At 47.7% G+C, this 13,403-nt stretch overlaps 1 protein-coding gene across 4 annotated transcripts in view; it reads right to left on the minus strand.

The window, feature by feature from the left end:
- Positions 1–13,403, minus strand: part of ASTN2 (astrotactin 2) — an 801,670-nt gene that overhangs the window by 323,665 nt on the left and 464,602 nt on the right. For 3 of the 4 annotated variants that reach the window (XM_031677473.2, XM_072960007.1, XM_031677480.2), the window contains one exon: positions 4,502–4,652. In XM_031677473.2, the coding sequence (XP_031533333.2) occupies positions 4,502–4,652 (151 nt within the window). Of the gene's footprint in view, positions 1–4,501; positions 4,653–8,791; positions 8,883–13,403 lie in introns of those variants that run through there. The other variant, XM_072960008.1, reaches the window with a different exon arrangement.

Here is a 13,403-nt window from a genome sequence, read left to right on the forward strand (position 1 = left end):
TAAACTTGGCAGTTTAAAAAACACAAATTATTTTCTTACAGCTCTACAGATTAGAAGTACAAGAGGAAAAAAAAAGGTCTCACTGGGCTAAATTCAAGGTATTAGCAGGGCTACATTCCTTTTCTGGAGGCTTAGGGGGGTGAGATCCATTTCCTTGCCTCATTCAACTTCCAGAGACTTTTCTGGCTTAATACGTCCTCCTCCATCTTCAAAGCCAGCAAGGCTGTATCATTCTAAATTCCTCTGCTGCCTCCCTCTTCCACATTTAAGGACTCTGATTACACTGGGCTCACCCTGATCATTCAGGATAATCTCTCTCTTCAAAATTCAGCTCATTAGCAACCTAAATCCATAGATGAACTTAATCCCCTGTTTGTCACGTAAGGTAACAGATTCGTAGGTTCCAGGAATTAGAATGCAGACATCCCTGGAAGGGGGCCATTATTCTGTCTACCACACACCTTATGACCCTCCCCAATTTGGGCAACTAGATGCTTGAGGATCACATTATCCCAGGAGAAGATGACCACAGCAGAAACAAATACCAAGAAAGAGAAGGCAATTAAAAAAAATTCAGGTTTCAGAAACTGAGGTCTAATTAGAAGGTATAATAATAACAATGAAAATAAATGGAAGAATCTGTGATCTGTTAGAGAAGTGACCTCCCTCCTACCCATAAAGATTCTATGAGCTGAGTGAAGAGAGCAGTGTTGGAAGTCAAACAAGACGATCCTGCAAAAGAGACCAAAGAGACCCTGTGCTCTCTTCCCACCAGGCTAATGACATGGGTGGTTGAAGAGGCTGAGGGCCATGGAAAATCAGATGAGTTTGAGGGATCTGAAGGCAAAGGGGGGGTTTGAGTCTCAAACTTGCCAGATAGTGTCTGATAGACAGTAAATGTGGTCAAGTGTTCTTCCTGGTAGGAAAGCTGCCATTTACAAATGCCTTTATGGTCAGTCTAGATTAAGAGGGCTTCAGCCAACTCCCCTCAGACCCTCATGCCCTCAGGGGGATACAAGAGCTTCTGGCCACTCCTCCCACCCTCAGTAGAATGAGGAGTTATCTGATGGTTAGAACCAGCTGGCCTCATGTGACCTGTGGGGGGATGAAAAGAACACAGTAGCAGATTCCAGGATGGACCATATACCCATATATCAGGTGGAACAAGGAGGTCCTGGCATAGACTAGAAAGGAGGGAGAGTGATGGAAAAGGGCCAGATGAGATAGCAGGTACTAGAACTGAGCAGTGATGGTCCAGTACCACGCATTCCCTTCACTTCCATCCATGCATTAGGCATGTATCAGCCTCCTTGAACTTACAGATGTTCAGGAAGGCAAAACACCTAAATTGACTAGACTTGAATTTTCACTACCAATGGATGGAGCAGAAAGGAAATAAAATTCAATTGTAGAAACACTATAGAAAATAAAATACGCTGTGCTGCTGAATTTTTTGTGACCCCAAAGAGCATATCCACTACATAAATACATCAGTAACTGTGGCCTCATCATCTCACACATAATGGCACTCTGTAAATCCCATATCATTTCCAGTTACCTTTTTTGGTTTTTCAGAAAACATATGTGTTCAAGAGTTTTTGTTCCCATTGGAAAAATGAAGAAACTGAGGCTAATAACATCCATGCAGATTCTAAAGCTCACCAATGACCAAGTCAGGGCGTGAACCCAATTCACTCAGACCAACCTTCTTTCCAGGATTCTTTGCTGCCACCTCCTCTCAGCTCCAAAGGAAAGCAACCCAAAATGGCTTTGGGACTAACATCAGACTTGTTCTTGGGTCTCCATCCTGCCACCTTGTGGTGAGACCTTGGAAAGTCGGTCTGCTTCCCACACCAGGGTCAGGTTTGTTGTGAAGATGAATTACTGGATGTAGACATAGCTTGAGAACTCTGAAGTGTTCTAAAAGTGTAAGGTGTTATTATCTTCTTGCCAGATGAAGTTTCTTAGAAGAGGGGCTGTAAGAAAAATTTTGTCTTTGCAGGCATGATGGAGAGTCTACAGAGAAATGACAGGCTTTAAATTTAAAGTGGGCATTTCCCCACCTGTTCTGAAGGCACAGAGGAGAGGCTGCCTCCCATCCGCTGAGCCCTGAAGTTGCTACTTCAAGATTAGATCCTTAATCAGGAAAGGAAGGTCCTTGACAACCTCATCAGACTATTGAATTTTCTCTTAACCTCCAGGGAACAAATGTTCTTTCTTTCTCTCTCTCTTTTTATTTCTCCAGTTTATATTAATGAGAGGGGAAAAGAGACAACTTCTGTGCACACACACACACACACACACACACACACATGCATACACACACAAACACACACACATCGCTGCGTTGTGAGGTTTCGTTCTTCTGGGACATCTATCCTCAAGAAGGAGCTTAGTTCAGAAAGAGAGTTGATGGAAAAGGGGGAGACGAGACAGACAATTTAATCCTATCAGAAATATCAGCCTGGTGTTGGGGAGACACCACCGATGATTTGGAACATCCTCTTGAGTTGTTTGTCCACTGACTAGCTCTAAGACTTGAGCAAATCCTCCTCTCTCTCACCAGGCCTCACTTTTCCAATACGCAAAATGAATAGCTGGGTTGTGACGCTCTGAAGCAGACAGCTGCTACACCCACCCAGCGTCCACATCCCCGTTTTCCGTTGCTAGCAGCCTACTTTTACTCTGAGAATCTGTGCCTTCCCCCAACTCACTACCATATATTACAGGTGCAGCTGCCACTAGCCCATGCCCCAGGTACAAGCGGTTCTGGAATGAGCCCAGGCTTTCCAAATGACCACAGTAACTGGTACAGGGATGGGCATGAGAACCAGTTGGCCCAATGAGATGAGATCCTTTGACTTTGGCTGAAGGGACTAGGAGATAGATGTCCATGTCCCACAGGACTCCCTGCGTGGAGAAGGTGTGGTGCTGAGAGAAGAGAGGGATCCCCATGGCATTGTTTGAGCCTCTCCATCCTATGGTGCCTAGACTTCCACTTGGGCCAACGTACTGCCTCTTTTTGCCAGAACTAGCTTGAATTGAGTTTCTGCCACTTATGATTCTAAGAATTCTCATCAATAAAATCTCCAATCACCCATCTACCTACAAAGATCTGTTGATCTTTGAGTTTAAAATGCATTTTTGTTGCATTATCTCATTCTCTAGAAGCTTCTTCTTTGTTTCGGTCTCCTGGCCATGGAGAGCGGACTGTGCGTTCCATTTCCCTTGGTCTCCTCCAAGAGCCTCGTCCAGAGCAGCTGTTCTCATCCTTGGCCCCGTTCCTCCCTTCCTGCGCCTCTTTCTTTCTTCCTTATTGACTGAGATGAGTACGCACGGGGAGCTGAGCTGAATCAACAGATTCCCTCAGTTCTCCCTCAGCTTACTGGGTGGGATAAACTTGGAAAAGTCAGTTTGTGCTACAAATGATTATAGGTGATGTAATAGATGTACATATATAAAAACAGTAAGGATATTCACAAGAGCAGGGTTATTTCTCCAATAGGGAGAGGGGAAAGGCTTCAGACAGGAGACAAATCTGAAAAGAGGTCCACCTGTTTGCTACGTGGCTTGGGGAGTAACTCACTGTAGGCAGAAGAAGGGCATGAGCAACAGCTCGGAGGCATTAAACAGGCACGTGTGCTCAGGAATTGCATCTAATCCGTTTGGCTCTAGTGTAGAATGAAGTAAAGAGAAGGTGGCAGTGAAAAGGGGGCAGATCAAGAAGGCATTGGATGCTGGGCTAAGGAGTTTAGCTTGTAGGACAATGTTTCCCAAGTGTGTTTCCAAGACACTCTTTAAATTGTTACAAATTCAGGTTCCTGGAACCTAACCTCCCTCTAGAGAATCAAAATTTCTGATGTGGAACCTGTATTTTAGACAAGCACCAGAGGCCATTCCCATAAAATAAATCATCCAGCTTCTTCCATAGGCAACAAAGATCCTCACATGTCTTCTGTGTCCCCAACCCACATTCAACACTAAAGCTCCAAGCAAACGAGGCCACCATCGGTCCTCCGTGCCTTTACCTTGGCCATCTCCGCTCTTCTCCTAATGTAAATCGACCCATCTTTTGAAGCCAGTTACAACACCAACTCCTCCAGGAAGCCGCCTACAAAATCCGTAGGTCTTAGCTGCAACTTTCTCATTTGGACATCTCATGACAGGCTCCCCAGGGTGCTCACAGAGAGAAGACGTGCCCTACCTCACTCTCACACGGACCGTAAGTTTCCTGAGGCCAGGAGCTCTCAAGGACCTCTTGTACACTGGGCACTAAAGCTGTAATATTTCATTTCATTCTTCCAACAATTCCAGGAGGTAAGTGTTATTATCCCACTTTACAGATGAAAAAACCAAGGCAGCCTGCTGCGCTGAAGGCCACCGAGGTCGGAGCTATGGGTAGCCTGATCCTCTTTGACCAACTCCCCCTCACAGGGAGGGGCCTCCGGCAAGCAGCCTTGGCACTGGGGCCAGCCCGCGTTCGTGGGCCAACAGCACTTACCACACATCCCGAGGAGTCCACCTGGCGGTCAGACACACACTTGAAGTTTCGAGTGCAGCCCCCGTTGTTCCGAGAGCAGTCACGGACTGGCCCAAAGGAGGACAGCAGGTCATTGATGGTTTCAAAGTATGTGGACAGCATCGCTTCTTCCCTTGGAGAGAAAGGGGATGGTTAAATCCCAGAGACACTGGTATTGTTGGGTTAAAAAGAAGTTTAATGTGCATTCAGTTACATTTGAGATCTTCATTTATTATATTTGTAATTAAGGAAATGATGCAAATACACATTTAAAAGGAAAGTAAGGAAAAAAAGCCAAAAAAATCAATACGAATACCATCATATGACACGATGGTTGTCTAATTTTGATAAAAAGACATGTACTTGGACGTGTGTGCCCTGTATCTCATGACTGCTCATGGGTTTGGAGAGCAGGCATGAGATTTCCATTTTACTGGCCAGTGGGCTGTGGCTCAGAAAGGTGTAGTGTCTTGCTGAAGGCCATCCAGCCTGTAATGTTTGTGGAATTAATGTTTGTGCCAAGCTCCATCTGAGTCCAGACAGAAAGCTCTTCCTCCTACAACCCTTAACTTGCATTATGCATGTTTCTACAGATCCCAGACTTCCCTGTAGCAACTCTGCAGAATGAGCACATTTCTATTATTCTGACTTAGTGGATATAAATGAAAATTATGGGAGGTGTGAGACTTATCCCAAATCACACATCCCATAAACAGTAGAGCCAAGACAGAAACACAGGACTGTCCGACCCTAGTACCCTAGAGCTTTATTTTTCAGACTGTTGCATGCAAATCATACCATCAAGAGTGGCAGCATCAGCTATTGGAAAGGTCATGAGATTCTAGGCTGATGCGTGATTCCTCACAAATCAGGTTCACGAGAGAGAAGACTAGACTGGATGCCATAATCTATGGATCTTCCAAAGTTCTACTAGATGAGACATACAAATGGGAGTTTCTGGATGCTTTTTCTGGAGAAAGGGCCAAAATAAGGAATACCCTAGCACTGGATTATTTATGATGCCTACATTTGCTGGAGATATTATCAAAGGGACACCTCAAGCAGTAAAAAGAGGCACTCTATTCTTCCATGATGTAGGCCTGGTGGAATCTCGAATTGTGAAAGAAGGGAGATGCTGGCATGTGCACATGTTGCAAGAGGAGGCCAAAGAGCACCATCAGTGATGTCTGTGGACCATTCTTCAATCCCTTCTCCCACACTCTCCTCTTCAGTCTCCTGGCTTATTCCCTGATCCCAGCCTTCTACCCTTCCATTCCATCTTCCATGCTGTCTGCTAGTGAACTTGGTAAATTCCAGCTTTAATTAGATACTCCATGGATCAATAGTTCTTCATTGCTTATAGAAGAAAATCTGAATTAGTTTCATTGGTATTCAAGGTCCTTCATGATCTGGTTCCTGCCTACCCGTCTAGCTACATTCTCCCGTGTCCTCATATTCTCCATTTGATAGCTACCAGCCTCTTCTCATGCCCTAAATACACAATCTTAAGTCAGGTTCCTGGAAACAGATTCCAAAACAGAGCATTGTATGCAGGAGGTTTATCGAGGAGCCCTCTTGGGATGTGCTGGTAGGAAGTGAGCAAGGCAGGATTGGGCAAAGGAGAGGTGGACCTGCTAGTGGATGATGCTGTGTAGATCTGAAGTCTCAGTTGGTCCTGAGGGGAGCTCTGGAGCTGGGATGGCCCTTTAGGAATGCCCTGAATGGAAGCAAGGGATCCTGGCCTCTGCATCACCATGTCTGCCAGTCACTGTCACGGGCTGCCATTTGGAAGGGAGTATCCTTGGGTGAAGCAGTTCCTTGCAGCTGAAGGCAATGCCCAGTGAGAGATGCAGCCACGGGCCTCAGCCACGTTCTGGAGAATGGGAAGGTCATCCCCGGAGAGGGGATCTGAGTGCAGCGCGTTCCTTTTCCTTTCTGAACCCTTAACCACGCTCTTCTGCCTGGGATGCTCATCTCTGACTTTCCTCCCTGACAAAATCCTAGGACTCTTTAAAAACTATTCTAGTTCATCCATTCATTCATTTACTCATTCATTCAAATATTGCACATGCTTAATGAGTGCTTAGCATGCACCAGGAACCATTCTAGGTACTGGGGATGCAGCAGTGACCTTGGACAAAGTCCTTACCCCCACAGTGCTTACCGTGACCTCCTTTGCGGAATATTCTCTACTTACGCCCAACCAGAACTAATTCCTTTCCCTTTGTTTAAATCTATTACCTTATTGCCCTTCATCATCTGCTCTGTGTCTTCCCAAAGAGACTACAAGATTCTTGAGTCAAAGGCTCAAGATTTACTCACTCCTCTTTAGCCCCCTGCACAAGACCTGGTAAGAACTTGCGCTAAGTCAATGTTTTTCAAGTGAAATAAAGTAGCAGAGGGTGTGGATGCAACCACCGCCAATCAGTAGTTTTACCAAGAGTCTCTTCCAACAGGACACTCCCTCCCCAACTCTGGGCTCCCATTCCAAATTGTTCATGCTCAGGGCTGAAGCACAGGGACAAAAAAGAATATGCAGGTAATGCTGCCAGCTCTCCATCATGTTCTCTTTGCACACAGTGAGGTTAGGGTGACAGGCGGGTAGGGGGAGATAACTGCCAGCCCCTAAACCGAAGCTCTTGGGAGACCCATCACTTTAGAATCATGAGTTGAGGATCCTGGAAAGATATTAAGGCTATTAAAATATTAAAATCCTTAGAGGGAGAAGAAGTGATAAGTGAGGGGAAGAGATAAAGACAGGGGGGAGAGACAATCTGAGAAAGTGTTAGAACAAAAAGGAGAAACTGTTAAAAGGAAGGATGAGAAACTGAGAGGCAGAAACACGGTCATCCAGAAGAAGATAGATGGATGGATGGATGGATATATGATGGAATGATGGGTATATATTTAGATATTTAGGTAGGTAGGTAGATAGATAGGAATAGATGGATGGATGGGCAAATGGATAGATAAACCAAGAGACAGAGACAGCAACACGCCCAGAGGAGAGTCATAGAGAGATTAAAAGAGGGGAAGATGGAGGCAGAGAAAGTGTGTGAAGAGAGACAAAATGCAGAGCTAGATCAGGAGAAAGAAAGAGAGGGAGAAACAGGAGAAAGAAACAGATTCAAAAGGAGAAAATATCAAGGTAAGGAGAAGAAATGTGCATGTGTATGGGGGAGGGGGCAGGAGGAGGGAGGGAGGGGAAAGGGATGGGGAAGGAGACGGACTCAGAAAGACAGAGAATGAAAGCGAAGAGAAAGACACTGCGTGAGTGGAAAAGAACACACACAGACACGGAGAGCAGAGACAGAACAGCAGAGAGAAACAAAGGAAGAAAAGAGAAAAACAAGCAAAACATGTCACCTTCCAGCACAGCTCAGGTTGTACAGATAAGGAAGCTGTTAGCTTTTGAAAGGATTGATTCTGCATAAACATCAGGAGGAGAACATTATTTAAAACACAAAGACCTGACACCGGGGCTGTTACAGAGTCTAGAGAAGTGACTTTGTCAGGCTCGGAAAATGAAGAACCTGGAGGCAAGTGATGGAGGGAGCTCAAGGCAGATGCTGGAATTTCCTTAACTCAGGACTCAGTCCCTCACCTCAGCTGCTGAGTCCAGGATTTGCGGTCCGGTGAAGCTCAGAGCTGCCCCAGTAACAGGACACAAAGGGATGTGGGGAACAGCGCAGGAGGTGAAGGCGGGCTGGGGTGACAGGGAGACCTTGGTGAGAGTCCCAGCTTTGCCAGAAATCACCACCATCACCACCATCACCTGCATCACCCATGACTGCCTGAGTACCTGCTAAGATTCCTTTCCTGTGCTCCTTTGGTTTACACCAATAGCCCTAAGGTACACATTTTCCTCCCCTTGTGTAGCTGGAGAAATGGGATCTTGGGGAGATACGTTGCCTTGGCTCACACGGGTGTGAGGAGGAGAGCCAGGGTGTGCACCCAAGTCTGCCTGAAGTCAGGTCCTGAGTTTCCTCCCCACCACGCTTGAGTTTGTCCAACTTGCTCTGTGCCCTTTGGGCAGGTCAGAGGTCTCCTAACAGGAAAGCTGGTAGAAACCTGTACCCCCTCCCTCTGCGTCTCTGGGGAGGAAGAACTGGATGGGCAGAGCCAGTGCAACTTCTGCACGTCTCCCACCACTGCCTCCAGTCAATGTGTGTCAGAATAAAGGCAGAAAACATGGCATGTTAGTTTCCCAGGGCTGCCCTAACCAGTACCACAGACCGAGGGACTTAAAACGACTGAAGTGTATTCTCTCACAGTTCTGGAGGTCAAAGTCCAAAATCAAGGTGTCAGCAGAGCCATGCTTCCTCTGAAGGCTCTAGGGCAGAGTCCTTCTTGTCTCTTCGAGGCTCCTGGCAACCCCGGCCATTCCTTGGCTTGTAGCCCCCTCCCTCTAATCTCTGCCACCATTGTCACATGGATTTTCCTCTCCTTACAATGACACCATCCATTGGATTAGTGCCCTCCTGAATCCATTATGACCTCTTCTTAATTACATCTGCAAAGACTCTATTCCCAAATAAGGTCACATTCTGAGGTTCTGGGTGGACATGAATTCTGGGGGGACACTACTTAACTCACTATTCATGGCTCTGAGAGAAGTCTGGAAGCTCAGCAGGATGGCAGGACAAGAGCCAGGACTAGAACACCCTGGTCTTTGGCTGTTACTCCAGTGCTCCTAACCCCACGCCAGCCCTTCCAGCTCTGGGCTCTGCATGTTACATTGTGCACTTACAAGTCCTGTAAAGTCCTAGAAAAAGGACCACAGTGAAGCCATTTCTCCTTCATCTGAGAGGAGAAAAGACCAACGTTAGCGAAGTACCTAACACACCCGAGGCAGAACAGGGTTTGGCATACTTTTCTACACAGGGATCCATAGTCAATATCTTAGGCTTTCCAAGCCATACGGTCTCTGTTCCAACTCCTCATTTCTGCATTGATAACCCACAAGCAGCCACAGAAAATATGCAATGACGATATGCAAAATGCAGCGAATGAGCACGGCTATGTCTCAATAAAATGGTCTTTACAAAAAGACAGAGCAGGCTGGATTGCTACTTCCTGTTTTTCAGGGGGAAACCTGCAGGTCAGTGTTGGAATTAGGATCTGAACCCAGGTATGCCAAAACCCACATTCTTTCTCCTCCATTAAGTGTCTTCCAAGCCTCACTCTTCTCATCTGGAAAATGGGAACAGCATCTTTCTAGCTCCCAACCATGTAGGATGACTGTGAGAATGCAATGGCATGGTGCACAGGATTGTGTTTTCTAGACTCGGAAATGCAATGCAAATCTATTTATTGTTCATTGATTCAACAAAAACTAGAAAACTGACTGCATGCCCAGAACTGAGCTGATCATTATTACGTCTCTTCTTTGGCCTCACTCTGCCCCTATTTCTGCCCCTTTGGAGTCCAGCCACCTTCTAAAGTGCTTCCTAGCACCTCTCCAGCTCTACCATTCTAATTCCCTTTTTTCTTCCCCTGATAATACTGGTTTCAAAACTGAGTCAGCCAGACCCTAGCAGACTGAGGGAGGCTGCCATCCCCTCACTACCTAATTGCTTAAGTGTGAATGCATCACTTGGGTTCCATTCAGCCCAGTCAGCTGAGCCCCAGCCGGGGTGCACCTTAGGCAGGGTGGCTGGGAGCAGATGATGACATAGCCCTGTTAATAAAGACCAGGAAAGGTCTGTGTCACTCACAGATAGCTGCGAACGGATGACTCAGGGCCCAGACAGTGACAGGCTCCCCTCGGGTGCAGACTAATCGTCCTCTGATACAACAACAGGCAGCCTTGTTTCTTTCCTGAGCTCCCAGAGAGGGAGGGAGGGAGGACAGCGCTTGGCAGGCATCAAGCTACCCTCCCAACCCGCCCTGCCTTGGGGTTCAGGGAGGCTGCCAAGTCCCAGTAGCAAGAGCAGCTGTGCACAACAGTGGCTACGAGGCAGGTTTGTCCCCTGGCTTCACGCACTATGAGACCTTGGGTAAGTCTCTCAAACTCTGAGCCTCCATTTTCTTGTCTGAAAAGTGGGGATATTAATACTGAGCTGGTAGAGTTAGAATGAGAAATCAATCAGATAATGCATGCAAAATATCTCACACAGAAGGTGCCCAGCATACTACTGGAAATTATAATCATCTGATTGTCCTACAAAATTGCAAGAATCGTAACTTGAGGATGTAAAGAGCTTGGGGATGCAGGAGAATAGGACCTGGGGCCTCTTAATCTTCATAAAAACACAGTGATGTAAATGGTATGATCATCCTGTTTTTGTTTTTGTTTTTTTTCATGGAGGTACTGGTGATTGAACCTAGGACCTCATGCATGCTAAGCATGTGATCTACCACCGAGCTACACCCCCACTCCCTGATCCCCATATTGTAGAAGAAACTGGGACATTGTTGTGAGGATTAAGGCGGTTTTGAGACCAGCTGAAGATAATGTAGGCACAGTGTTAGGACAGCGGCTGGCACAGGGCGGCTGCTTTATAAAGATCCATTGGTAAAGGCTTCTGGGCAGGAGTGAGCTGGCACAAGGCACAGGGAAGCAGATTTGGGCTTTTTTAAAGTCAGAGGTGTTGAGCAAGGGGAGCGTGCTCTCCCAGGGTCCTGCTGCTGCTGGCCGCTATAGGAAGGCGCCCTGAGGAGGGATGGCTGTTTTCTGGGAGGGGTGTGGAGGAGAGCCAGGCTTCCCAGGAGGGCTGCACACAATCACAGTGATGGTAACAACCACCACGGCTACTACCTCTTGAGAACTTATGTCCTGAGAACTTGACTTAACACGGATGATCTCAATCTCATTATTTCTGGCCATAGTCCTATGGGATGGTGCCATTCTTATCCCCATTTTTGTTGATTAAAAAGGAAACACACATCCTCGCATGCAGGACCCAGCACTTACAGAGGGGAGGGGTTGCCCTGTGACACACCATGCGTCTTAGTGGCAGAGCCAGGGCTCTGCTCTGCTGTGTCTGTCTCCAATCCTGAAGGTGTCCTGCCTTCCGCCTTAGGATCCCTTCCCACCAGAAATTCTTGGACTGGAGTTCCAGCTGACCCTTCTCTAGCAATTACGGTTCACACTGATTTAGGTCAGGGATACATATTGCTGTGCTGAGTGCTCTTGGAGCTTCTTGGCAGTGTCCCTGTCTTTGAGGAGCTTGCAAGCTTCCTGTGTACAGAGATCCCTCCTCATTCTCTTCCCCCTGCTCACAGGGCCCCCTGCAGCTGCTCACTGAATAAGCGGGGCAGTGAAGGACGAGGAGGAGGGGCACGTGAGGACCATCAGCTGTGTGGTCTAGGGGACAAAGAGCAAATGACTGTGTGTCCACTGCGCATCTGTGACATGAGGGCAATAAAATTCAGCTCACAGGGTCATGGTCAGGGCTCAAGGAGATAAATGATGTAGAAACCCCTCACCCTCAAACAGAAACCTTAATAAGAAGCTGTTGTATTTCTGGAGATGCGTTTGTCCATTTCACGAGTGTTTACCTGGGGGCTGGAGTTAGGGATGCAGAAAGGAGCCAAACAGACATGAGCTCTGCTCTCCTGGAACTTACAGCTCAGCCAGTGGAACAGGGTCACCCAGCAGGTTCCTGCCTCTACATCAACGTCCTTATCTGTGTCTGTATCCACAAACTATAGCAGCTGCTTCAGAATACAGGGTACTATGACGCCATATGGCAGAGGAGCCAATCTCATCAGGGGAGCTGGGGGCAGGAGTTGGGCATCGGGGGAAACAGATTTCTCTGGAGAGTGTCAGGCCCTGAAGTCAAGCCAGCCGGTGTCCTGGTGCAGTTCTGTCACACCGGGGCCTTCCCCAGGGGAGCCAGGATAACGCGTGACCCCCACGCGCATGGCGGCTGTGGAGTCCCTCCGATCTCTGAAGCCATCATGCCTCGGCAAAAAGCCGCCACCTCCTCCCTGTGCTTGCACTGTCTGCTCAGTCACGGCAAGTCTCCTCCTCACCTACCCTCTGTCTCCTGCCCCTTGCAAACCCCATCTTATATTCAAAAGAAACCAAAAAGGATCTGTGACAGTGCTGAGGCCTGAGAATTGTTTATTCGTGGACTACCTGCCCTGAGTTGCTAGGAGAGCCCCACAGCTCGCATCTCATACGGAAGCTCTTTTAGGTGGGCTCTGGAGGTGGGAGGGCTCTGTGTTCTCCAGAGGCCCTGCAGCTCCCGGAGGGTGGGAGGCCCTGCGGACCTGGGATGGCACAGGGGCTTGCCCGGAGCCAGGAGGGCCCACCCTCAGTGAGTAAATGGGGCTGCATCCTCCGGCAGGAAGGGTACCAGCAGGAAGCTGGAGGCGCGTAATCTGGATCTAGCTCTGCTTTGTGCTGCTGTGTGTCCCCAGGTGACCCCCTACCCTCTCTGGGCCTCTGCTTCTGCACTATACACTCAGTGATGGGGTGGTCTCTCAGGGTCCTTCCAGCTCAGATTTCTAGTAATATTATGTGGCTTCCCAAGAAGGATAAGGTGGAAGATAAGGCGTAAGAATGGGGGAGGGAGGGGGAGAAAATAGTTTTGTTTCCATTGTATCCATTACAGCGAATATTTCCATTGTTCTGCACCTAAGGAAGTCTAGGGATTTACACAGTCATCAGGGGAATTAGAAATAAATACAACTGTGCCAGCGGGAGGAAGCCCTGGGCTGAAACCCAGGCCCTGCCACTTATTAGCTGAGAAAACTCTAACAGCTCGCTCAGCCTCTCTGAGTTTCAGTTTCCCCAGTGGATCATGGATAATAACCCCCAACTCTCAGGGAACATCAGGACGACACAAGGTAATAAAAGCTCCCTGAAGCAGGTGTTCTGTCATGCCCACTGCAGTCCAGTGCCTGTACAGGCACCCAGATTTTTTATTGGACA

The sequence above is a fragment of the Vicugna pacos genome, chromosome 4 (assembly GCF_048564905.1).
Source record: "Vicugna pacos chromosome 4, VicPac4, whole genome shotgun sequence".
NCBI classification, from domain to species: domain Eukaryota; kingdom Metazoa; phylum Chordata; class Mammalia; order Artiodactyla; family Camelidae; genus Vicugna; species Vicugna pacos.